Here is a 27,160-nt window from a genome sequence, read left to right on the forward strand (position 1 = left end):
GTATATTTATAACTATGTTTTCATATCAAATAAGACATTTAACATTTATATGAATTTACAACATTCATATATTTAATATAATTAAGAGAAACCAAGTTTTTCTCAAAGAAAATGTTAAAAAAATTCAGTCCTGAAATTACACGCCTGTTTAAATCATGTTTTTCAAAAATTGGCCCGAGTGTGGCCCGTGCGTGGCCCGCGTGTGACCCGAACACAGCCCGAATTCTCGAGCCAGCTCGGGCCATACTCGGGCTTTACGTTAATTCCAATAAAAGTTTTGGCCCGAGAATAGCTGAAAATCTGGTTCCAAACATCAACAATAAATTTCAATTCAAGGAACTCCCAAGATTGGGAAGGATGTGTGTTCGCACCCATAGTTCAAAACTACATGATAGCACGCTTGTTGTGCAAGGTGCTAAATTATTCAATTCAATGCCCAAGAGTATTAGAGATATGAAGAATGTTACAGTCGAAAAGTTCAAAAACTCTCTAGACAGACACCTCAGTTCGATCCCAGACGAGCCACAGATTCATGGTTACACAGGGTGCAGGAGAGCCGACTCTAACTCCATTCTTGACATGAAAACTGTTTAGCTGCTGACATCCTTCCTTATTCAGGTTTGATGGATGCAGCATTGTGGTGTGAAGCAGAAAGTTTCTTGCCAGAGCATGAAGCTTGAAGACAACCAAAAGTAAGTAACCAAAAGTAACCATGTCGAGGGTCGTGCCTTGGGTCAAATTTTTTCATCTATGGCTCAAATTTTAGGTAATTTCTCAAAGTTTTTGAAAATATTAATTTCATTAAAAAGCGCCAGGTTATTTTTTCATGAATCCTTTTAGAAGTTTTGCGCAGCATTTTTTTGATTGCGAGTCAAGTAAACAATATAGCGCTTTTGCAGGATTAATCTTTGATACGCATTTAGGCGGGACGCTAGTGTGACTAACTGACAAAACATCTAACAAGATGACTATAATGTATATAGAGATGTCGATTAATATAATGTGATCAAAAAAGTGTGATTTGTAAAAATAATTACCTCTATTATTCTTAATCTGTTGCTCATGTTTAAAATGTTAACAATTTTGTAATAAAAAATTATGGTTTGTATAATAAGCAATTATTGTTATTTGGTTCATTTAGTTCAGTGTATCAAATCTTTCAGTTTAGTTGACACTTTGGTATCTCAACAAGACTTTTTACTTTATTATTACCACAAAGATAATGCAGTCTCACTGTAAATGGAAAATTGGTACTATTAATGTTCGAACTGCAAAAGCTGATCAAAAACTTGAAAAATGTATACAAGAAATTGATAAAGCAGGTCTTGATATATGTGCCATGCAGGAAACTCGAAGGCTCGGAAAAGGATCAGCTATCATTTCAATTGCTAACGGAGATCGCAATACGAAATATGAAGTTCATTGGAGTGGTCACACCCTCAAACGGATACATGGAGTTGGCATCGCTATCAAAGTAGATCCCAATATTGAAATAACAGACATTACTCATTTGAATGCTCGAATTATCGCTATTGATGTAAATGTTTATGGTTGTTCCTTGAAAGTCATTAATTCATACGCTCCTACCGAAGAAGACAGTAATACAAGTTAGACAAATTTTTATAATTCAATGAAGAAACTTATCAATGCCACAAATGCTAATGAAAAAATAGTCTGCCTTGGAGATTTTAACGCCACCTCGTCTGCATCATGGTATAACTCCTCGCTTCGTGAAAATATAGTTATCCCAGACCTTGAAGTTAATGATAATGGGGAGCGTTTTCATCGATTCTTTGACACATGTCATCTCTCAGTATTGAACACATGGTACAACCACAAACGTTGCCGTCGTATCACTTGGTATTCATCCAATGGTATTACTCAAAAGGTTTATGATTTTATTCTTGTTGATAGCTGGTTGCGTCAATATTCGAAAAACTGTCGAGTATATCGTAGTTTTGACTTTGATAGTGATCATCGTTTAGTAATCGCAACACTGTCTACACCCTGTACCAAGAAAGCACGCTTCAGAAAAAGAAAACCAAAATCCAAATCCAAGAAATTTGACATGAATGTTTTCAGAACTGACCAAAATATTCAGAACACTTTTGCTGAAACTGCTATAACAAATTTAAATTTCAAACCTATAGCCAACGAAAATAACGTAACCATTAACCAACACCTAATAGATTCAATGGCATCAGCTGCAGAGAACACAGTCCCTAAAATAGACAACCGATATCGAACCCAACCCTGGCACAATGACCAAAAATTATCTGAACTTTATGAGCTGAAAAATGAACTTTTCACTGCAAATACTGATTCTAAAGAACTGTCAAAAATCAGAAAAAAGATTCGTCTGAGGACACGCTTCCTCAGGAATGAACATTTCAAATCTGAGGCTGAAAAAATCAATGTACTTGCCGTAAACAGAGAAATCCAAAAGCTATTTCAATGCGCCAAACAACAAGAGACAACCCTCAAGTCTTTACCCAACAACTGCCCCACAGACAAACTAATGAGCCATTTCAAATCTCATTTTAATCCACCAGATCCCTCATCATCCAGGACCCCAGAAGAATTTGATACAAACATTCCTGCCTTTGTAGAAGATCTACAGCGTTTATCTCAAAATAGCTGGATAAATGACCAACCCCCAACCATGGATGAAATCAAACTCCATCTGAGTAAACTCAAACTCAACAAAGCTTCCAATGATGTTGATGCTGAATTTCTTAAAAGACTGAATCATCCAATAATGTTGGAAGTTATTCATCGACTTACCACAAACCTTTGGCAAAATATGGATGTCCCCCAAGCTTGGGGTAACTCTCAATTACGTACCCTCTGGAAAGGTAAAGGATCCAAAAATGACCCTACAAAGTATCGCGGTCTAAGTATCGGATCCACCGTTTGCAAGTTAATTATCAATCTTATACTTGATCGCTTACGTCCCTGGTATGAACAACAGCTTTCCAAGGAACAAAATGGATTTCGTCACGATCGGGGTACCACTGACGGCATCTACACCGTAAAACGTATCCAACAAATCACCCACCGAAAAAAGCAACCTCTATTCCTTCTCTTTGTCGACCTAACAGCTGCATTCGACCACATTCCAAGGAAGTGGCTGTTCGATTCTATCAAGCTACGCTTTGCTGCAAACCAATCACCTCACGTAATCAGTATTCTTGAAAAATTGTATGCATACACAAGCCTAACGTATGAAGGCGAAACATTTCAAACAACTTCGGGTGTCCGACAAGGTGGTACAGAGAGCCCCTTCCTTTTCAATTTATTCATTGACTTTGTGATGCGCGTATTTATCGAAAAATCTACCAATACCCAATTCTTCGAACACAAGTATCGTATCAATCCCAGGAGTTTGACAAGGGAAGAACGATACACACTCAGAGAACAAAATATTGACTTGAACGGCTCCTCCACATTACCCTGGTGTGGATATGCCGATGACTTAGTTCTGTTTCTCACAAATCACATCTGTCTCAACAATTCTGCAAATTTACTGAACTCTGTATTCAAAAATTTTGGTCTGACAATAAACACCTCTAAAACGGAGACAATGATTATCAACGGTGAAAACCCAAATACAATTGAATACCCGGCAACCATAATTTCGATTGATGGCTCTCCGCTGAAAAATGTTCAAAAATTCAAATACCTTGGCTGCCATATAGACTATTTGGAAATAAATTCGGGTAACGTCGTAATAAATCACAGAATTCAAATTTCATCCGTTAAGTTTAATGAATTATCAAATTTACTACAAAACTTTCAAATCAACTTGAAAACGCGTGTAAAATTCTTGAACAGCTTCGTTCGTAGTAGATTGACCTATGCATGTCAGAATTGGAATATCACCCAGAACCAATATGATCGCATTGATGCAACATATCGTATGTTCCTTAGACGTATGATTCGTAATGGCATGAAACACGTAAACGAAGTGGAGAATGATTTTCGAATGATGATTAGTAATGTTCGTTTACATGAAATTTGTGACACAAAGGATGTGAGTGTATTTATTAAAAATCAGCAACACAATTACGTTGCTCATGTAATCCGTATGCAAGTGAATCGAAATGTCAAAAAGCTTACTTTTAATGATGACAAGTACACCAGAAGACCAGTTAGGTCTCTGATGGAACAGGTAATGGCCAATGAAAATTTGGGCATTGATGGCTTATGTAATGATGCATTGAAAAGGAGAAAATAGATATTATTTTCTATGATGAGACTGGGTTATCCAGAATTTTATTTATTTACATTTACATTTATTTATTGACGAGAATTTGATGCAAGTCTATTCTGATATCAAGACGGACTTGCATCCTATTCAACCTAGGAATAGGGAATAGTAAATTTATATATTGCATCACAGCGAAAGATTTGTTTTCATTTTAGTTTGTATCTTTGAAAGACCTCATCGGATTTAGGCAGGGCTGTCAGATTTAGGAAATTTCCTAAGAGGCCACTCACATATCGATTTTTCCCCAGCTTAGCGTCATTACGACGCTATATTCACATGGCGCTTCTTTTGGCACCTGTGTGGCCTCTGTGTGCTTTGCACGACGGGCGGCTGTAAAATCCCACCGTCCATATATTTGTTTCAATTCGTGATCCTAAGGCTTAGTTTTTCTCATCTTCAATTCTCTGAAGAAAGCAGAAATTTGATGCGAGAGTTAGATTGTCAACGAATTGCCGTAAAAAATCATTGAATAAAAGAAGAACTTTAAATCTTAACTATTTTCATTTTGAAGAATTGTTCAGGGTTCGAATTATAAATTTTAAGAGCTTCGCTATTCTTCCGAGCGAAGCGAGGTAAAAACAGCGGGGCAAGCAAATTTTTTTTCAAATGTTTGCGAAGCATTTTTAGTATTTTGCGATGTTGTTTGGAAAAAAATGCGGAAGTATTTTCAATGCACTTCTTTAGAAAAGCAAAGTAAGAGATTGTAGAGGAAGCAATGTATAGAGCTGATAGAAAGCAATAGAAAAACGGACGAAGAAAGTTGCAAGGTAGCGAGTTGATAAAGTTGCAAAATAGTGAGTTGATAAAGCAATAGATAAACGAAGGAATAAATTTGCGAAATAGTGACTTGATAAAAAGCAAAAGATAAACAAATGAAGAAAGCTGCGAAGTAGTGAGTTTATAAAGCAATAGACACACAAATGAATGAAGTAGCAAAAAATGTTTTCTTGTAAGTTTTTAGCTTCACATTTTTGAGTTTGGAAATCTTTTTGGGTCGCTACCAACAATTCACTTCACATTTTGCGAAGAGCGAAGTGCGAAGCCATAATTCGAACCCTGTTGTTGGAAAAAATGAAACATTGAAAAGTTTCATTTTTTATTGGTTCAATCGAAATAGGGATTTGGAAGACTCCCCTAATTTTTAAGCAAAGATAATTTTAGCTTGGCTAGACCAGAAATGGTTAATATTTAAAAAAATCAAGTTAAAAATAATAATAATAGTAATATCATGGTTTGGAGGGTGATTTGGGAATAAGAGTCCCAAGGTTCATTGAAAAAATTTCAAAATAGCCTGAACGTAGTGAAACAAGGAAATTGCAAATTAAAAAAGTAGTACAAAAGAGTACACTAAAAGCACTGATATAATGTATTTTCTGTGAAAATAGACTCTAGCAAGAACTATAGCTCTCATTCAGAAATCATAGAACAAATATATCTATTTCTCAGGGATGAGCTGGAGTTTTTATAAGATACTTAATTTGTCAATTGAAGTAATAGAGATGAAGCGTTCTTTAGAAAAAGTAGCAAAATTGTTTTACTACATCTTAACGACCAACCAAATCGAATAAGAGCTTGTAAAAACTCCAGCTTGTCCCATTTCTCATGCTCTGCCACCCAAATCTCCTGAGTGAATATAGTTGGACAGAAATTCTTATTTCTTCACATATATATATTTTTTATCCAAAGTAAAAAGTTTAATGTTTGGTAGCAGATGTTTTAAAAGAAAGGTACTAACAGTAATCATCAACAATCAACAATCTCTAGGAAAGCACTTTTTCAATTGTGTTGAATGTTTTTTATAATCTCTTTGGATACTACCTTATTGGAACTAATTTTTCGCGGGCGAAAAAAAAGATCCGAAAAATTGCTTTTCGCAGGTTTTAATTTTCGCGGTTTTGTCTTTTTTTGGACAATTTCTTCCGTTCTCCTAGGGATTTTTCAGATTGCTGTTTTCGACTCTCAAAATTTCTCGAAAAACCGCAAAAAACGCTAAAATTAAAACCCACGAAAATTAGTTCCAATAAGGTATTCTCCTAAATTTGGGAAAGGATGCTATATTGTATATTGTATATGTATTTTGCTTTTAATCATGCAACAAAATCATGCATGAAACTGCCTTATTTGATTGACAATAGCAGTTGATAGAGACTTTGAGATTCAAAATCAGAGTCCTTCAAGTTGTGACGACAGTTTTCTTTGAATTTTTGTCCTTTGAGGACAAAGCCTGTTCATGGATTGTTTTCTCAGACAATTGAAAGACGATACTTGGCTATCCATCGTTTCATTTGATGTTTATTCAAAGTCTCTATAACAAATCTAATGGTTAAATATATTCAAGAGTAGCTTCTGATACCTCATTTCTGATGCATTGGCACATTATTAGGACAAAATTATTAAAAGTGGAAAATTATTTTAGTCATCAGCTCTGCCCCCAGTTGGATTACAAAACAAAGCCCCCCCCCCCACACAGCATTTATAAATAAAGGCCCAAACAAGAAAAAATGATTCATTATTCCCTATTTTCAACTTTAAAAAATAACAGGTGTAACAAGTAATAATATGCCTCTGTTAAGAAAGAAGCCTTTTATTCCTAAAGAGGCACCACCCGATCTCGATGGAGAGGATGAAGTATTTTACTGTGAAATGACTGGCGAAATATTTCAGGATTATGAGTAAGTAATTAATAGATAAATTTAAAATCTCCAGCTCAATGTCAGGTTTTGTCATTTGAAAAATGTAGGCCCATAGACACTCCTAGAACTTTATTTTGTGAATTTTGCTGTGTGAAGAATGCTATGTACAGTAGTGAAATCTAAATTTATGGGGTTGAATTCAATCACACTCCTTAGAGATTTTAAAACGTTTCTGATATTTCAAGCAATATCTATGTCTAAGGAGTCAATATAATCAATACATTGTACTAATATAATTGTTTACTTATAGGGTATTTTATCAGCGTATGATATTGTGTAACAGTCTTGTATGGAGTTGTGAATGCACTGGCAAAAGTAGTTTGACATTCAAAGAAGCCAAAGAATGAAGAGAATGTTAAAAAATCACTGGCTGCTTTTCCAGAACCTTTGAAGAGATCAGTCCTCAACTTAGTGCACCACACGAAGCGGGGGAAAATCTCTGCATTGGTTGATGAGATTTATGATTATTTGAAGAATCGCTATCAATTAAATGAAGAAGTTGAATTGAAAATCAAAGACAAATGGTACTTTCATTTTTTTGATAGTTTTCTTCTATTTTTGAAATAACGAATTTGATGATCTAAAATATATTTTGTCAAAAAAATCCTTAATACCTTGAATGGGACATCATATTATAGTTCCAATGGGTAGCTCAATTGATAGAGCACTAAAGTTGAAGTTTGCTTTTCATCAGCCTTCAAGTAAGGTAGAAATAGTTTTGAGGGGATTTCACACCGTCTAAATGTCATGTTAGTCTTGTGTTTTAGGATCCTTTATCTTTTATTTCATTGATTTACACAATGTTTATAGGACTAGTGGCAAAATTGTAGCACTCCCAGATAAATCCAATCTCAATCTATTGAAGACTCCTCAAAAGACTATTGACAGCCTTAAATCACCAGCTAAAGATAAAGAAAATGATAGTAATGCTGCAAACAAAATCTCAAAGTCACCACTTGGACAGAAGAATCAATGGCCTGATGCTTCTAATACAGAATACAAAGTCTCCCTGACAAAAGGGAAAGAAGGTGAAATTGTTACTGTCAAGGGAAAGAGTATCAGGTATATAATTTTCTGTCAAAAAAAATCACTTAATCTACCCTTTTACTTATTGAATATTTTCGTGAACATGTTGAACAATTTCAATGAAAATTTATGTTAGAGACTTGTTCATTCCTTTTCAGGCGTGCCAAAGGTGTCTTTTTGAAGGATAAAGTTAGACTTTACATGAGACAAACTTGCTCACGTACTACTGTTTCAAGCGATGATGGATATTGGGTTGTTCTTGTAAGTTATTTCAATTATAATATTGTTACCAACTTTCCAAATACATAAAAGACTTTCCCCAAAGCTAGTTCTTTTTTAGACAGCGGCTTTTTCTTCCTCTTTCAATCTTGAAGGTTAATGTGATAATTGGGCTCCAGTAAGTTATTTTATTCAGTAAAAGAAAACTAAGATAAATGTGGCTTTTTCCTATTTTCTTTCAATCTTCAAGGTGAATTTACTGTTATTTGAAATTTTGTGTGATTTGTTTTTAGTCTTCTGCTATTTCGACATTTAACCTTGGACCCACAACAATCGGTATAGAAACCAAGAAGCCAAAAAAGTCACCGAAGAAATCTGTGAAAACACCATGTAAGTACTTTTTTGAATGAACCAAGTATTGACAATCCACATGGTGATTGTTTGGATTTCTAGAATTTATCATATGTTGTTAGTTTGCCCTCAAGCTTCTCTCTCTGTCATTTTCTTTGTCCTCAATGTCTTAATTTGATACTTTCCTATTCTTTTCAGCTAAGAACAAAGAAAAGGAGAAGAGTTTAGCTGATTTGAAAAGGGAGAAAGAAAAAGAAAAGGAAAAAGCAAAGAAGGGTAATTACTAATGTCATAAGCTTTGAAACTATATTTCTTTCCCCGTATTTTTCCCAAATAAGTTACTGATAATTAAGTTCCCTGGCTTTATTTACATTTTCATTTTATCAACTTTAATGGCATTTATCTTCAAGGTAAAAGTTCAAAACCGATGACTTTGGAAGAAAAGAGGAAGCAGTATTTGAAAGAAAAAGAAAAAGAGAAGCAAATGAAACTTTTGGAATTAGAAATGGCAAAGATGAAAAAATTGAGAGAAAAGGAGGAAGAAAAGGCTCGCAAGAAAGATGAACGAGAAAGGGTAATTTAAATGAAGAATCGTTCTTAATCACCATGCTACCAATTTCATTTTTCCAACTTTTGTTTTTAATAACTTATGTTACATCACATACAAAACCAATTTTTGTGTTTTTCGTAGTGCAGATGAATAGATGGTATAATAAGCTCTTTGAGAATGATAACAACTAAAAGAGAAAAACCCCTCATATTGACCCACTCCAAATACAAATTATAGTTTTTTTGTTAAAAGACGCTAGACATTTTTCAATCACAACCTAAACTTTAGGCAAGTTACTTTTTTATTTTCTGGTTTACAGACATTTGGAGATGATCTTTGGGCCAGAGGATGGAAGAAAATAAAAATAAAAATAAAATTGCTCTTTTCAAACTTTTAATGTTGAAGAAAATTCAAACAATACGTTTTGTGAAAACTTACATACATACCGAACAATCAGAGAACGTTTTTAGTAGGGAAATTGTGTTTAAAGTGTCATTAAAGATAGCACTGGACCCTTTTATTTGCCCTTCCTGCTACAAATGTAATTGTTCTAAAAAGTTTCCTTTTTATGGCTGATCAGTACAGAGTCAGATGAGCAGAAATAAATGAAATTATTTGTAAGTTTCAATTTTATTTTTGCAAAAAAAACATCATTGATTCCGTAAACAAGAAAATAAAAAAGTAATTGCCTTATGATACAATGCACAAGTTAATGTTATTACAGGAGTCTGAAATTTCCAACTTCTTTATCATCTACAGGAGAAGGAACTTGCCAATGAAACCAAAAAATTGGAATTAGATTTTACTAAAGAGTTTGGAAAAGTGAAAGAGGATTTGCGTTTAGAGGATTTAAAGGTAGGTAGCATTCTATTGAAAGAAAGGTGTTTTGACCATTTTTTCTTAGTTCTTAATGAAACTGTTGTGAAAAGGATGATCCCACCGATAGGGACAGCATGAGCCCTATCCTGCTATCCTGGCATAGGATAAGAAAATCATAGTACTTACCAGATATTGTTGACCATGTGCTTGTAACACAACAGAGCCAAGGGGTATCAGCAACATTTCTTTATGTGAGCAATGTTGGTTTCAAATCTCTTTACATGTTATGGGTTGACCTAACCAAAGAAATTTAACCCTGGCCTCTTATGTGGGAGTTAAGAACGATAACCACTACACTTGTACTACGCCTTATATTAATATTGGTAGAAATCAAATTAATTCAAAATTAGTGATAGTGTTCTACATTTGATTCGTATTAAAATAGATAAAATTTCCATCTTTAAGCCCCTACCAACTTTGGTACCAATGAAATCAAGCTTGGATCAAAAATTAATTGGTGACTCCATCATGGTTCTGGAATTTATCACAATTTTTGGTGAGCTCTTTGATGTTGAGCAAGAGTTGGAATCGGAAATTACAATAGGTAAGTTTATCTAGGGTTCTATTATTATGATATCATGATATTACTAATAGACTCAATTTCTCTGCAAGAAAATTATTTTAATAAATCTTACCAGAATTATATCTAATTAATTTGAATCTTTCCCTTAATCATTGTTTTGAACTTTTTCTTTCCAGAATGGATTGAAGAAGCATTGACAGAGCATGACGCAGAAGGGAAGTATTACCAATTACTGCGCTTTCTTTTACACGCATTCTTAAAGTTTGAACAAGATGAAAACATCCACGAAAACAAAGATGATGACGATGAAGAGAGCTCGAGTTCTGAGGAAGAAAATGAAGCTGAAAACCCCAAAGATGAAGAAAATAATGAAGATCATCTCAAGAAACCATCTACAAATGCAAGAGCCGCAGCTGCTTGGTCAATGTTAAGTCAAGGCTTAGCCCTTCATGAAATGACCATTGAACCTTTCTCTTTGTCTGAAATTCTAAGGTTACACATAATGTCATCTGGTGTCAAGTTTGGTAAGATTCTAGGTATGATTATGTATTTTTCTTAAATAAAATGAAAACTTATCATACATCATATTGTTTATTGTGACTTGGGTCATAAATTGTTGATCTTTCTAAGAGCTATGCAATGTCTTGAGAGATACTTTTCTGAAAATTTGGAACTTGAAAACTGCCATGACAAAATGAAAAAAAATTGAAAATTTTTGATATTTCAATGCATTAGAAATCTGTTCAAATAAATATTTGCCTTGTGTTTAAGGTGGTGTTAAGAATTACAATGAGTGGCAAAGACGCGGAGCATACAGATATTCTGACGACCCCTGTGTTTATTTTCGACACTCTGAAATCAGTATCATGAAGAAACTTGCTGTTTCAAGTGTTTACGATTTGGATGCAGAAGAAAAGTTGAAATTGCTAGTCTTAATTTGCAATCAAATGTTGATGTTGAATGTCATTAGAGATTATATGGACGATGCTAATGATAAGTAAGCAGAAAGTTAATTTGATAAGGGATATTCATCTACTGTTTAGTATCAAGAAATTTGTTTGACTGTGTTCTCCTGTTTCTTCTAAACATATCTCCTGGAAGGTTTTTGAAATCAAATTGATTATGTTAAAATGTCATTCATATTCAGGTTGAAATCATTACGGAAAGAACTTCGTGAAGCTCAACATGTTGAGAACCAAAGAAGGAAAGAGATTTCCCGGGAGAAATGGAAGAAGACTTTGGCTGAGAGGAAGAAAAAGCAAGAAGAAATGGAGAGACGAAAACAAGAAAGAAAAGCACAAGAACTGGAAAAGTAATAATTCAGCCATGTTTTCTACACATTTTTTTGTAAGCAACTCCAATTTTCGGGTCAGGGCTGGGGTTGCTTTAGCATTCTAGCTCATTTTCTGAAAAATTAGCTCTAACCACCCCTGATTTTATACCATATTTATGTTTATTGGGTTAAGGGCTGTCATTTGCCATGGCTAGATTGTGTAAAAAATTATTTTCTTTACGAGATGGTGAAATTTTGTTTGGCTAATTTCAGGGCTCGAGCCTTAGCAACCTGGTTGCTTATAAAAAATGTGTATTTATCACAATTCTAAATAGGCTTTCCCTCCTAACAACTTTTTTTTCAGTGGACACTATCTCAATAATCTTCTAATCAGTAGTTGTACTCAATCTTTTTTCAAGGAATAGTAATAAAGAAGGCAGCAAAAATGGTGATAAAGCCACAACAGAATCAAAACCCGAGGAAATAGCAGCCACCGAGGATCCAGCAGAACTCGAAGAAAGAAGGAAAAAGAAGGATGAAGCCAAAGAAGCAAAGGAGAATCAAGTGGAAGAATTTTATCGTGAAAAATATTTGTTCAAGGAAAGAGAAATATTGAAAGAGATTAGCAAATGGAATGCTGTCTTAAATGAGGTTCCTGCTGGAAGGGATCGAACTTTTAAAAGATATTACAGACTGTCAGCTTTGGATGGAATTTATGTTGAAAATGATGATAACGGTGCTGAATTGATTCTTGATTCGAACAAACATGAAACTGAAGAAATGGATTTTGAAAGTGAAGAAGAAATGGTAACTTTTTGTAGTTTTTAATTGGCTAGTTTGAGCTGACCTTACCTTCTTACTGAAAACATTTTTAGTTTTATTTTTCCGACTGAAATATTTTCCTCAAAGCCAGAACTTGCCTACTTTACTAGTTATATACCCAAAAGCTCCTATTAATCTATGAGCTATCAGGAATTATAGCTTTTGAAGTTTTTTTTTTTTTCAGGATGATTTGGATGATGCAACAACAGATAGCCCTGCTCCAAGTAATCCAGGAACGCCCACCATTGACCTAACTGGTTCACCTTCTACACAATCTCAATCACCGTCATCCCTGTCCATCACTAAAAAGAAAATTCCAAAAGTTTCATTGGAGGATTTAATTCAAGCACGCGAGAGTGGGAAAGATATTACAGAGTTATTATTGAATCGTTATAAATGTTGCTATTCTACAAAAACTGCTGAGATGATTACTCGATGTAAAGAAGTTGAGAAAGTCATAAATAGTGTCAAAGCTGGCCAGGATCCTGCTGTTTACTCAGTTAACGATCAAAACAAATGGCTTACTATTTCATCTAAAGAACAATTTTACGCTTTACTTGATTCCCTGAACTCAAGAGGATTACGTGAACAACATTTATTGTCTAGCTTGAACAATGAAAAAGTTCAAATTGTTGAGCAGTATCTGGAAAAGGAACGAGAAGAGGAAAGGTTAGCCAATAAACGTCAAGTGAAACCTGTTGCAAGCAAGAAAAACAATGACAGTCAAGCCATTGATAAAAGTTTATTTCAATGTATGGAGGATTTTATTGAGGGTAGTTTACGTGATGCTATTTTGGAACTGGAGGATCGAATCTGGGTGGCTGGTTTCGGTGGGATACATACGGATGAGCGAACAACATGGCGGGAATCTATTGAGGAGGGAATGTCCAAACTCATCCAGCTCGGAAGTCCTGTAAAAAAGCCAGCTTCTGATAAAACTGAAGAGCCGGTAAAGGCTGAGCAACCAATGGAGGTAGACCAACCAATGGAGGTAAATGGTCATCCTGGAGTGAACGGTCACTCAGAAGGAGATGCTAGCACCACCACAATTCAGGAGCCTTATAAAGCCATTCCATTACATTTGAAAGGTGAAGAAGGAAATGAAGAACGATCAAGATGTTCAACTCCTGTAGAAGAAGAACCAGACAATGAAAGGATTGAATTTGTTCGTGATATGGCTAAACAGCTTCTGATGGTTTGTATTCCATTTTGTACAAAAAAATATACCTTATGCAGGGCATACGTTTTCTTTTTGAATACCAAATAACAAGGGCTCTGGAATAAAGCTTAGGTGGTGGTTGGAATAACAATGTCCTTCTGGAAAAGCCTTTTTGAAAAAGAGGCTGGAATAGAAGAATCGGAGCAAAGAAGGAACGTCTAACGTAGAACGTCTTGTCCAGAAAGTTTTTCAAAAGATTTTTGGATAGCTGGTTTTTATGCACTTAGAGTATCTCGATCCTTTGCTATAGATGTTTTGTGTATGTCTGTGATTGTAACACTAAGTTGGAACTCTGAGTTGTTACGGTTATACAATAACTTAAATTCAAAATTCTTGATACTCTTTAGGTAGCCAAATGTATTGAGCGAAAATATTTGAAGCCGCCATTGGGTGAGACAGAAGAAACCAAGAAAGAGAAACTCAAAGAATCCATTGAAGGTGGTCAAAAAGCGAACGATTCAAAAGAGGAGGAGAAAAAACCTTCCACATGCATCTCAAGATGGGAAGAATCTCTTTCCAAGTGTTCGAGTTTTTCACAAGTGTTTGTCCATCTCAGCACGCTAGATCGATCTATCATGTGGGACAAATCCATTCAAAATGTCAAATGCAGGCTGTGCAGACGTAAAGGTATGCATTTTCTCACTTGTTTATCTATTTTTATTTCAAGGGAAGAACAAAGAATAAACCATACAAAAAATCAACTAGAAATCAAAAAAGACTGAGGCGAGACTAATCAAAATTTCACTTTTCTTATTTTTTGAAAATATGGTCTTTTGTAAGAGCCTGATTCATGTACAAATTTGTAATTTAATTTCCTACACTCTGAGAATGTACATTATCAAGTGTGGATTGTTATTTGCAATATTCTCGTTCATCTATAATGCTAACAGGTAATGAAGATGAGATGTTATTATGTGATGGTTGTGATCGAGGCTTCCATATGTCTTGTCTGAAGCCACCTTTGAAGAACGTTCCCAAAGGTGATTGGTTTTGTAAAGACTGTCGACCAGTCATGGTGAAGCGAAGAAATCGAAAACATTCGAAAGCTCAAGAAGAAGAAGAAACTGAGGAAGAGGTATGGGAACTATTTTTTTGAAATATAAATTGATCCACGTCAAATAGTTTTATTAAAGATGGCGGTAGATATAGCTTATTCCAGGGTATATAATAAAGGGTACTGATGGGTACTAGTCTGTTAAATAGAAAACTTTTGCGCAACCACATAGTATTTTCCTGAAGAAACCAGCCGTGAAAATTATATGGATGATTATACTACTTTGCCAGATTTACTTTTGTACAGTTCATTTTTAAAAGAAGCTTTTCACGGCTACTTAATTTGTCAAGCATCAAAAGCTTCAAAATCCAAAGCAGTATTCACGCCATCAACACAACAGTACACGAATTCTCCGATACTGCAACAACTTACGATTCTAGGTTTTTATGTATTTTCTGTTACACCGAACAGTGTTAAAAGTTCCTTCGTCTCAGACGCATTACCATCTCAGTGAAGTGTATAAAGAGCTTTTTCATTGCAATTTCCATTTTCTGTCTCAGATGTTTTATTAGCCTTGGTCACACTTCCAATATTTTCTAAGCATTTTCAACTTTGTTTTTTTTCAACTTCAAACACATATTGTCTCATTATTACAACCTTTTTCTTTCAACTTCAAACAATAGACGGAAGAGGAGGAAGACACAGAGGAAGAAGATAGCGATGATGATGAAGAAAAAGAAGCGAGTGAAGAAGAAAATGAAGAGGACGAATCAGAAGAAGAAGAATCTGATGAAGGTGAGATGAGAGCTCGATAAATGTCTTCTTTGCAAGCGAAGCTGTCTTGAAAATATTTAGTTTAACAATTGACCCCCTAATTCGATCCTCAAGAGACCAAAAATGTTCTAAATTGAGAGAGATTCGAATTACAGAGAGTAATTAAACAACTTTTCAGCTAAGGGGACCAATATTTTAGTTCGAATTGCAGAAAGATTCGATTAATAGAGCTTTAAATTAGGGAGAGAGTTAGACTGTAATTTTTTTTAGTTTAGTTTAGAAGAATTATTTATGATGTAGAAAGGAGGTGTGCCTCTATTCTATGCTGACAAATCAGAGTTAAACAGAAGAATCTCTCAAATTGTACTGCTGAAAAGGGAGAAGACACTTCTTTCTTATTTGTTAAAAATTCTGTTCCAGCAAATGGTAGGATATACGTTGAATTATGTCCTTTAATTGTCTGAGTACTGAATTATATATTCATGCTCATGGAAAGTTTTTTGGCTTCTGATTCAATTTTTGACCTCAAAGTTTTCATACTAACGTCGTTGTTAAACAGTTAATCTTAATTCACCTGCACATTTTTGACCTCGCAGCTCGATAATTGTAACTTCTTAATAAAATGAGATTAATAACACCAGTAATTTATGGTGCTCTATACCAAGGTAGAGCTAAATTCAAAATTTATTTTTCTTTAAAAAATTAAAACATAACAGGCTGTTTCTCGCCAGAAACGATCATCAGATGTATGAATAAAAAATTTGAACAAATAAAAACATATAAGAAAGTAATTAACAGGCTATAAAAGTGATTAAAAGTGATAAAAGTTGAGTTAATTGGCTAAAGAAATATATGGATGCGTTTACACTGGAAAGCTTCCCTAATTAAATCGTTATTATAGACAATGCAATGCGTTCGACTCTTTCTTACGTGAGATGAGAGCTCGATTAATGTCTTTTTGTTAACGAAGCTGTCTTGGAAAAATAAGTTTGGAAATATTTTTTTATGATATTGAAAGAATTGCTGTTCCAGCAAATGGCAGGAGGCTAAAGTTTTTTAGCTTTTGAACCTGCACATTTTCGACCCCACAGCTCGATATTTGTAACTTCTTAATAAAATGGGATTATAACTAAATGATACAAGAGAGTAATATAGTTTGAGAAATCTCGTCTGTTTTTGAGAAATCATAATATTTTTGTGTGTTAATGATGAGGATAACTCATAATGCTAACAAAACATACACTGGAGTGTAATGGAGAGTCAAGTTACAGTTTTCATTTACATTTCAGACATTAATGCTTGTTTGATAAGTGGAGTATCGCAAATGCCCTGACAATAAAATGAGTTTATGTACCTACTTTGGCGATTTTGCATTTATTTTTAAAGTCGAAATTTGCTGAATCTTTTGAAATTCAACGTATCAGCCTTATCGATGTTTATTTAATCACCAATATGTGCAATATATATGTGAAGAAATTCAAAGAGTTTCTGTCCAACTATCTTCTTTCAGGAGTTTTGGGTGACAGAGCAGCATATGCATTTCGTTCTTATTAGGACTCGTCAGCACTGCATACTGCACCCTTTATAATTTTGTTTTTGTTTACAAACATTCTCTATTCGAGGATTGACGTGTTTGCATCTTCTTTTTCTTTAGAAGATGAATCGGGTTCAGAGCACGGAGAGGTGTGTACAGTGTGCGCAAACGAAGGTACTCTCATCCTGTGTGAAGACTGCCCACGTAGCTACCACGTCGATTGTTGTTATCCACCTCTAAGGAAGGTACCTCGTGGCAAATGGACTTGTCAAATATGCACCGGTATGGATCAGGATCTGCCGTACAAGAAACGCGCAGCTACACTGGAAAAGAAACGAAATGGTTAGTATGTTTTCTCTGGCAGTTTTGAGATCTTCTACCCCTGTGTGAACAAAGTCGGTCCACTTTCATAGAATCATTATGTGGATGCGGTCCTTCTTTATTTAAAAGAACTTGAGGCTCATATTTTTTCTATTCATCTCCTTTTAATTCTTGTGTTCTCCCTATGATGTTCCCAATAAACAATAGCTTTGTTCTCTTAAAACAATGAGGAATCAAAACAATTTTCTTATAAAACTCAATAAGCGTGTTTTTGTGTGCCAATTTGTAAAGCGTAATCTTGTTTTTACAGAGCCGCAAATTAAAAAAGGTGCAAAGATACGGCAAAGAGGAAGGCCCGTCCCCAACAAAAGAGCTCAAAGTTCTCCAGCTAACAGCAGACCAAAGAAAAGGGCTCGAGTTGAAAAAGGTTTGTCAGTCTAATTTTCACTCATTTCAGTATACAATATGGGATCATATTGTAGATCTCCCATGTTAGTATGCATCCAACGACCTATTTTTGAATTTTGTTAGCCCTTAGAGCTGATCATTATTTCAAAGAAGGTTAAATGAACAATCAACTAAGATTTCTGAAAAACTGTTCTTTTCAAATTTTCAAATTGGTATAAATAATGGATGCAATACATATTGAAACTTTGCGGATAAATTTTCACAGCTCATGAATTTTTGAATGAAGAATGTATTTTCTGTTTCCTCGATTTTTGTTTTGTTTTGTTTTGAAATATGGGGGTTGTTATGATTGACATGTTGAAGAGTTTTAAAGGATGTTTCTTTTCTCATGCAATGTTTACCATGTTTACCATATTTGTTTGAAAGTTAGGAACATTTCTCTAATGATCAACTTTGAATTTAAAAATGCTCATTTCCGACTGCTGTCTGTTTGTACGAGGTTTTCACACTTAATTTTTTGGATCATAAAATATAACGTGGTATAGCGTGATTTATCAGCATGGAAAAGTAGTTTCCCAAGTAGTGTTTCTACAACTCGAACTTGTCACATCTAATTAAGTTGAAAACTCGAACTAGTTCACAACCAATTCACTTGACAGCTCGAACTTCTCCTACAACCAATAGAGTTGACAACTCGAACTTGTCACATCTAATTGAGTTGAATACTTGAACTTGTTCATAACCAATTGAGTTGACAACTCGAACTTCTCTCACAATAAATCTAGACGCAGAATCACCCCAGACCTCTTCATCAGCCTCATCATCACAATCATCACAAACATGTAGTGTTGGACGACAACAGTTGAAACAATGCACCACTCTCCTCAACGAAATCATGAAACGTGATGAAGCCGAATACTTCTTAGATCCCGTTGACCCAAAGGAGGTAAATCATTCAAATGGCTTTATAAATTGTATTTTTAGTCCTCTAGAGACATCTTCAATTGTTTGGCTGGGTTTTCCCCTTCATTTAATAGACCACGCTCACACGCTACGGTTCCGTTTTGCTCCGAAACGAAATGAAGCCAGTTTATTGATTGAATCAAATTTTTACGTCACTTCTAATCAACAGCATGGCTTCATTTCGTTTGAGAGCAAAACGGAACCGTCGTCACGTGCGAACATGTTCTTCGAAAGCCCTACTCACATTCTGTAAAATGAAATAGGTCAATTTAACTTTCGCACCTTACAACTTCAAGGTCCCTGACTACTTGCAATTCGTGGATAACCCAATGGACTTTGGCACCATCAAACGTAAATTGAATACAGCCAAATATTTAGAAGTGCAAGACTTCCTGGACGACATCCATCAGGTGTTCACAAACTGTGATATCTACAATCAGCCTGAGTCTCAGGTCGCTCGTGAAGGTGCCAAATTGAAAACTTTCGTTAACAAGAAAATCAAGGAACTTTTCAAAAGCTGAGAATATTTTCCATCTCGTCTACTTATTTCTTTCTTTAGACATGTTTTTTTTTAGATTATTATTTCCCCTTTATTATCACTTTAGCATATTATAATTCTTCCATAGTATATTACTCCTAATGATTGAAGTCCTTTTGCTATAATTTGGCATTACGTTTACCGAGTTTTTGCACAAAATTTTTTTCAATCTACTGATTTTCTTGAAAACTTTTTAGGCTTCTTTATCCGCTTCTGTTTTTGTTATTGTTAACTTGTTTGTTGGTATCTGGTTGGTTCCCTTTTGTTCCTCCGCCCATTTTTATCAAATCGCTTCCATTTTTTTTGCAAGAAGAAAAATCTAAATTTGTATTTATTATTTGTAATTTTATGCTAAAATATTATACTTATTAAAGAGGAGCTGCTTTAGGACATCCACTTTCAGTGAGTGGAATTAGAAGGTCTTGATACTTTAAGATAACAGGTTGTTTAACATAACGCAAGCCTTATTTACTTGAATGTGTGTGTCTTACTTAGAATAGGGTGTTAAGATATTTTTTGCCGTTTGCCTGTCTAATTTTGAAAACTTTCTCGGTATTACTTTTCTTTCGACCTCCAAAATGTTGTTCTGTATACAAGGCAAGCTTCATTTATCGTCATAAATGTTCTTATTTCAACTTCAGTTGTTACAGTTTGTTGTGCTCTTTAATTCTCTTTAGATTACCACTGAAAAAAAATATTTAGAAAAAAAAAGAAATAGTTGATTGGTCAGATAATGTGAAGATAAAACAAGGGAAAAATTGAACGAAGATTCTTTCTGTGCAACGGTTATAACACAGATAGGTGGTTTTCCGGACATGGTTGACAAAACAGCTCCATCCACACAGCTCCGGTTAGAATGGGTTTACGGATATCGTGGTCATCAATGCCGGAACAACCTTTTTTATACTTCCAAACAAGAGATTGTATACTTTGTGGCAGGTGTCGGTGTAGTGTACGAACCGAGATATCAGAAGCAGAGATTCTTCTTTGGTCATGATGACGACATTCTAAGGTATTTTTTGTTCAATTTAAAGATATATACAATTCTAACCAGAAAGAAAAGGCGTCCATGTCGACCCCATCATTCAAAAGGGGCTTCTTTTCTTCTTATACCTACTATCAAAATGAGTTATTCTTTCAAGGTTTGTCATTTGATTTGGCCGAGTGGTTTTGCCTGTGACGTCAGTCTTTGAGTCCTAAAAAATTTCCTAGACCTTAGCAAAAAAAACCCCTCGCGAAAAACTCTTTAAATATTTCATTCTTTGAAATGGACCAGGTTTAGTTGCGTCGCATAAAAGATGTCACGAGTCCTAAATGGTTTGTCCCCTACTATATAAGGTGTCGAATGAATTGTTTGCGATTTTCTTTTAGTCTGGCTCTGCATCCTGAAGGACGCCTTGTTGCGACTGGCCAAACAGGCAAAGAACCATACATTTGTGTTTGGGATAGCGAGACTTGCAAAACAATCTCCATTCTTAAGGACAGTCACCAAAGAGGAATAGCGTGCCTCGCTTTCAGCCCCAATGGAATGGTAAGGGATTTATCTTAAACAAACACATAGTGCGGAGTTTGCACCAAGGACTTTACGAATACATTCTGGACAGAAATTGAAGGTATTATATGTCGACCCCACCTAACTTTCTTTAATGGCGCCCCCTCTTCATTTTGAATTGCACTTTTCTCCAGTTTTTCGGAGGGCTTCATCCTCTTAAGAAAAAAGGGGAGGGGGTTGAACAATGGCCTATGTTTTCTGATATAATATCAGTGTAGGTTTTTTTGTCTTTACACGATATGACAAAAAACTTACGAGCGAGGTTACAAGAATCGCGCAATCAATGTCCTAGAAAAATATATCTTAGTAATAAAGTCGCCCACGTTATGCAATTGAGCCTTTTTTTCGAGCTCTACCTCGCTTTTGAAACATGTTCAAATCATGTACGTTAGATCCATAGAAATGATTTTAAAATCTCCAACAAACTAAATTAATCTGATTCTTCATTTTACAGCAACTTGGGTCAGTTGGCTTGGAAGATTATTCACAAATCACAATTTGGGATTGGAAGAAAGGAAAGGCTGTTGCTACGGCACGCGGGCATTCTGATCGAGTAAGATGTTCTGTATTTTACTTCCGATCGTTTATTTACAATTATAGAATTTGAATGATATAGTATATTTGGTATATATTTCCAAACATCATCTTTTGATATTCAGCAGTATTTCTCTAAAACATTCTGTGAGAAATCGTCAAAAGAAAACTTTATAATGAGAACGTTTTATTCTTACTGTTGGAAGACCACTTAAGCAAAATTTCTCATTAAAAACTGCTACCCTAAGCAACCTTTTACTACAGACGGGATAACACAACAAAAAAACTACAGAGAAACTTCAATAAATTACTATTTACAATAATGAAATTCTTAGCTATGATAAAATGGACAAAAAATAAGCAGTTTCCAGAGAACCTAAATATTTCAAAAAATTAAAACATATCGACAATTTTCTTATCTTTGCAATTGACACCATCCCAAGCATAAGCAACACCGTCGGCTCCGCATTTCACACCACTACAACTATTTGTTTTCTCATCATAATGTTTACTCATAACTTCTCCTGGTAAATAAAATTTCCAATTTTCGTCATAACATCCTTTTGGTTCTGTATAATACACTTCTACTGTCTGAATTGCCGGCGACGGTTTTATATCACCGTCTATTGCTGGTCTACTTTCCATTCCATGTGCGATTGCAAGTAAGAGAACAACAGTAACTAAAAAAAGAGTTTTATGGTTTTTAGATGATGGATGGTTAATGGAAACTATATAAAAACATAAGGCTTCGATGGGCAAAATGTTAAGAACATTTTAAGGTTTTGTGGACTCTAAAACACCCAATTCCTTAAGAAAATGGACAAGAATACTAAAAAAATGGGGATAATAAGAATATGTTAAGAATATTTTTAGGCTTAAAGCTAAAAAAGGCTTCAAAATTTTGGATGTTCTTATAAAAAAAAAACCTGTATGTTACATTGCTTTATTGTGCTGCTTGTTACCGTGGTTATCGTGGAAAAAAGGCGACCAACATTTTTTAATTCTCCCAACCAAACTTCAGTCACATTTCCTCGACAGTATTTTATTATCACTTATTTTCTCCCGACCGAATTTTCAAATTAGTCACCTCTATCACCTTTACTTTTACTTTTTCTTTCATTTGGCAAAGACCATTAAGACTTTTCAGTTGCTTTTCATTTAAATATTAACGGCGAAGTTTGAGGTGGACGATGAAAATTCAGACTATTTATCTTCGGATGAAAGAACTCTACGAATTTCCTGGTAACTTAATAATTATAGTTTATCGATCAATTAGGATTCGCAAACTCGTGGTAAATGGCGCATTATGATAATAATAAATTAAAAATCGAAAAATATTGAACGAACAAGGGTCTTACCTGTGTATGAAAAAAACATTTTTCAGATTCCTTGTTCTTTATGTTCTTCCCTCTACTCTATGTACAACTCGAAATAAAATATAATATCATTCATAAAAAGTATATATATCTTCTTCAACGCTTTCATAGTTGGTTGCCATGAATCTACTTGTAAAGACTCTTCAAATATCTCAATAAACCTCTTTTTGTTTTTCACATTTTCGCAGTCATTTGTAAAATTCACACCCTTTGGTCTTTCGTAATTAATTTCGTAATTTCTTGAAATACCTTCGTACGTTCTAACCACGCTTGTAGATGACGCATTTGCTATCTAAGGTCTACAGGTGTTTCATTACACCAATATTAGAAACGGTGCCTTTATTCATGTTATAAATGTTCTATTGTTTTCCGTAAAAACAATTTTGTCAACTACCGCAAATAGATGCCTTGGCAAAAAGATCTTTTAATCAAAATTACAACGATGAAATATTTCCTTTCCCAAATTGACTCACAATATCCTAACATTTTTGGACCTACCCCGGTGGAGGTCCTATAAATTAACTGTTGTTCGTTCGTTCGTTCGTTCGTTAGTTACTAGCTTTTCTCGATATTGGCTCATTGGCTGATTTTTTGCACAAAAATGTGTAACTATAAACCCTCGAATGTGACGGAGCCCGATTTTCGAAAAAAAAATTGGATCATTCATTTTTTCTGATTCTTTTGCATGAAAGTAAGGTCGTAGGTAAAAGATGACTCAAGCTGATTTTGTTGGCTCTAAAAACGCATGTTTATCTATAAGAATCACTTTTCTTAGTCAAATTGCTCAATTTTTTATGATATAGATGTTGTTTTTTTTGCTCATGAGGGCTTACTTTTGAAGAATATGTGTGTTTAGACATGAAACTCGGTTGCTTGGCTTGTTTTTATAGAAAAACTGGCCAAATTCGATATTTTTTTACAAGCACACTATCAACTACTCAGGGCCGGCGAAGCGGTTTTAAAAGTGAGGGGGCTAAATGATATATGGCCTATGATATATGGCCTCATTGTTGAACGAAGCCAAGGCTTTTTTTCTCATCCTCTCTTTCTCTCTCACTGTTTTTTTTTTTTTTTTTGCAAAAAAGTGGGGGGGGGGGGCTACAGCCCCCTAGCCCCCCCCCCCCCCGGTTTCGCCGGCCCTGTTACTTAGGTAGTAGCTTTTCTCGAGATTAGCTCTTTCATTCTTGAAGATTTTTTGCACAAAGATGCATAACTATAAACCCTCGAATGTGACTGAGCTCGATTTTTGGAAAACAAATTTTGAGCTAAATTTCAGCTAAAAAACGGCCAAAAAAGGGTTTTTCTGACTTTTTTGCATGAAAGTAGGTTCAAGATGGCTCAAGCAGATTTTCGTAAAAAAAAAATTTTCAGCTCAAAAAACGCATCTTTATCTATAAGAATCACTATTAATAAGCATACATCAATGTTCATAAAATTACTGAATTTTTTTATGAGATATGTATTTTTTCTCACGAAGTCTTGAATATGAAAGAATATAGAGCATGAAATTTTGGTTTCTAAACGTTTTTTTATAAGAAACAAACGACTAATTTTAATAGATCGTCACTATTTGTGTTCTGAATGATTGTTTAATGGTCACGTCACGTAGATTGTTAAATGCATAACCAGGTAGGTCCATAAAAGTATCACTTGTTTGATTTAAAGTGGTCCCAAAAGTTATTGGATTATTGGAAGTCTATAAACCCCTCCCAAATTGAAATATTTGAATAAATTTATCAGTTTGCCCAAAAGCGACTTTCTCGCCCGAACTTTAGATTTCTAAAAACGAGGAATTAACCAAAATTCTCAATATATTTTGACCGAGATTGTAGCATCCCAAAGATTCCATTAATGACTTTCTACTTGATGCTCAGTAACTAAAAGAGATTAATCAAGGGTGAATGGAAAATCCTGAAGAGAAGGTTGGAAACTCAACCCTCTTTATACTAGCCTTTTAGGGCGGTTCAAAACTAGGGAGGGGGCTGTTCCTATGCCACCCCTTAACTTTTAATCTAGTGGGTCTTTTTGGATAAAATTGGGTACACAGTTATAATTTTTTTGATGACTCATCACACCCAAAGTGGGCAAAAACCGAAAATTTCCTTTGTTCTTATAAACACCTATTGTTGAAATATGTTACGTTGGGCTAACAGCTTAATGACAAACAAAATTTAACCAGAAGCATTTTTGTTTTTTATTAAAAACTATATATTCGACCTCACTCACAAGAGGTCATCATCAGAGTAAAAATCTAATACAGAATGAGGATTCTAAAATCAAAATTTACAGAAACAAGCTAATTAAAATGTTATAAAAAAAATTCATTTAAAACAATGTGTAAAAATCTAAAATGATACCCATGGGACGCTAAAATGAGAAAACAATGAGATACCTATCGTATTCTAACAAAGGCTTTAGAAAAAGTACACTGAGTCTAAGATAAGCTTATTTTATCCTAAATATTGAATAAATAATTAAAACGGTTTAAATGATATTTGACATGAAAAATAAATTTGTATTGGAAATGTGTCAATTTCTGTGACACATTGCTGTCAGAAATGTCATCATGCTCAAGATTTTTATTATAATATTTAAAATTTAGGAATTTAAAGAAAAGCTCATGTCAAAAAGCGAAGCATAGAAAAACTCAAAACATATAGTAATATTATTTAAATCAATTTAAAGTCAATTTAAAGTCCTCAAAGCTTAAAATATAGAAATGAAGAGAAAGTCATTTGCAATATACTAAGGATGAACAATTTATATACCTAAATAGTTTTGGATTTGAAAAACATTGTCAAATTTTCATGGGTCATTGTTTATCTCACATATCATAATGTGATGATCATGTCTATTGCATCCCGTCTGGAAGGGCTAGATGTCGTGCTGTCGCAAAAAAAGTGAATACCGGAAAAAATATTTTTGATACTTTTTTCGAAAACCTGCGAAACTTCTGATTGGTCAAGTGCTGAAATTCTATTGTATTGTCACGTGACCTAGGTAGGATTTCCTACCTAACCTCGGCACACTTTTCAGCCAAAGCACGACATCTAGCCCTTTTTATAAATCTATGGTCCGACTTCGCCCGAGTTATCTTATACTGTGCGAGAGGAAAAGAGTATAACTACTCTAATATAAGAAAAGCAAAAAAGAGAGTGGGCGAGATTCCAAAAATTGCGGTGTGCGGTGGTACTCATCCCGTTCTACACTCATGGCAAGCTATATGCTCCCGCATAGTTCGAGGTGTCTCCCTATGCATCTTCAATCATGGACAAAATATTTGAGACAAAGGGGATTTCCCGGCGAAATTTTAAACACCACAAATGATTTTTAAGTGCCTTAAACTACAGTTAGAAAGTAGAGTTTTAACTCCGAGTTTTAACATAAGACTTAACACTTAGGACCTTAGGTCTCAGGATTTAAAAGCTCGAATAAGGCTTGGAATATAGCCTAGAAGCCACGGAACCCCTCCAAAATCGAAATATTCAATGAAAAAAAGTGGAAGTGCTAAAATAGCAATTCTCGCCCGAACTTTAAATTCTGAAAAACGTTAAAATACACTAAAATGTCAATATATTTCGACCATGATTGTTGATGTGTGTCTCGCGTGTACAGAATCAGCGGTGTCTGGACAGCACTTTGCATTCCTACTTGAAAAGGAGGAATTCCTACTTCGTAAGGAGTAGGACCCATTACGAATGGGGAGGGCTTATATTATATCATGATCATATTTTATTGACCCTTCCAAGACTGCACGTAAAATCTCATTTCCTTGTTCTCTTTATCCCTTTAGATTTTTGATATTTGTTTCAACCCGTTCGAAGAAGCAGCTTTGGTAACGTGTGGTGTCAAACATGTCAAAATGTGGACCTTGTCTGGAAATACGCTGACTGGAAAAAAAGGTATGTCCCGCATTGCGTAAAAAAAAAACAGCCTATAAAAGAGAGTCTAGGGCCATCCCGAGAAATTATTAACCACAATTGTAGTCTCTGCCTTATTGAACGGCCTCTATGGTTGCTATCGAACCATCAAATGAAGCATGGGTTTAGGACTGCTAGTTGTTGGTTGTATGTCAAAAATGAGCGCGTTGTAACGTACCCTTTCCTTTGGAATGGCCGTTGAACGGGACAAGCCGTATGGAGGACAGTATTCACTATTTTATGATACGGAAATCACTGCACTTGCTCCATTCTGCAAACACATGCTTGCGACACAGAGATAGGTCGAACGACGTGGAAGGACGGTTCATCAAACCTGATATGTATTAGCAACCACACCACAGTGCTAGACATATTTCTCACACTCTTATATGAGAGTAATCACATGGAACATTCACTTGCT

The 27,160-nt window shown here is 34.9% G+C and overlaps 2 protein-coding genes across 2 annotated transcripts in view; both read left to right on the plus strand.

Annotated features, from left to right (window-relative positions):
- Positions 1–6,787: 6,787 nt before the first annotated feature.
- On the plus strand, positions 6,788–19,813 carry LOC136820776 (bromodomain adjacent to zinc finger domain protein 1A-like). The gene is given in 22 exon segments (XM_067077003.1): positions 6,788–6,942; positions 7,214–7,306; positions 7,308–7,487; positions 7,774–8,025; positions 8,148–8,250; positions 8,502–8,598; positions 8,758–8,835; positions 8,970–9,133; positions 9,869–9,964; positions 10,394–10,532; positions 10,688–11,035; positions 11,283–11,508; positions 11,659–11,823; positions 12,204–12,591; positions 12,791–13,801; positions 14,173–14,452; positions 14,716–14,900; positions 15,503–15,614; positions 17,248–17,469; positions 17,759–17,875; positions 18,642–18,802; positions 19,116–19,813. Coding segments are annotated over 22 exon segments (4,755 nt in total). The 5' UTR covers positions 6,788–6,829; the 3' UTR covers positions 19,341–19,813.
- Positions 19,814–20,032: 219 nt separating this feature from the next.
- Positions 20,033–27,160, plus strand: part of LOC136820760 (echinoderm microtubule-associated protein-like 6) — a 112,578-nt gene continuing 105,450 nt past the window's right edge. The window contains exons 1-4 of the mRNA XM_067076983.1: positions 20,033–20,369; positions 20,729–20,888; positions 21,364–21,462; positions 26,613–26,721. Of these exons, the coding sequence (XP_066933084.1) occupies positions 20,173–20,369; positions 20,729–20,888; positions 21,364–21,462; positions 26,613–26,721 (565 nt within the window). The 5' untranslated portion in view covers positions 20,033–20,172. The remainder of the gene's footprint in view (positions 20,370–20,728; positions 20,889–21,363; positions 21,463–26,612; positions 26,722–27,160) is intronic.

Source organism: Clytia hemisphaerica, unplaced genomic scaffold, assembly GCF_902728285.1.
Source record: "Clytia hemisphaerica strain Z4C2 unplaced genomic scaffold, Clytia hemisphaerica genome assembly, whole genome shotgun sequence".
NCBI lineage: Eukaryota > Metazoa > Cnidaria > Hydrozoa > Leptothecata > Clytiidae > Clytia > Clytia hemisphaerica.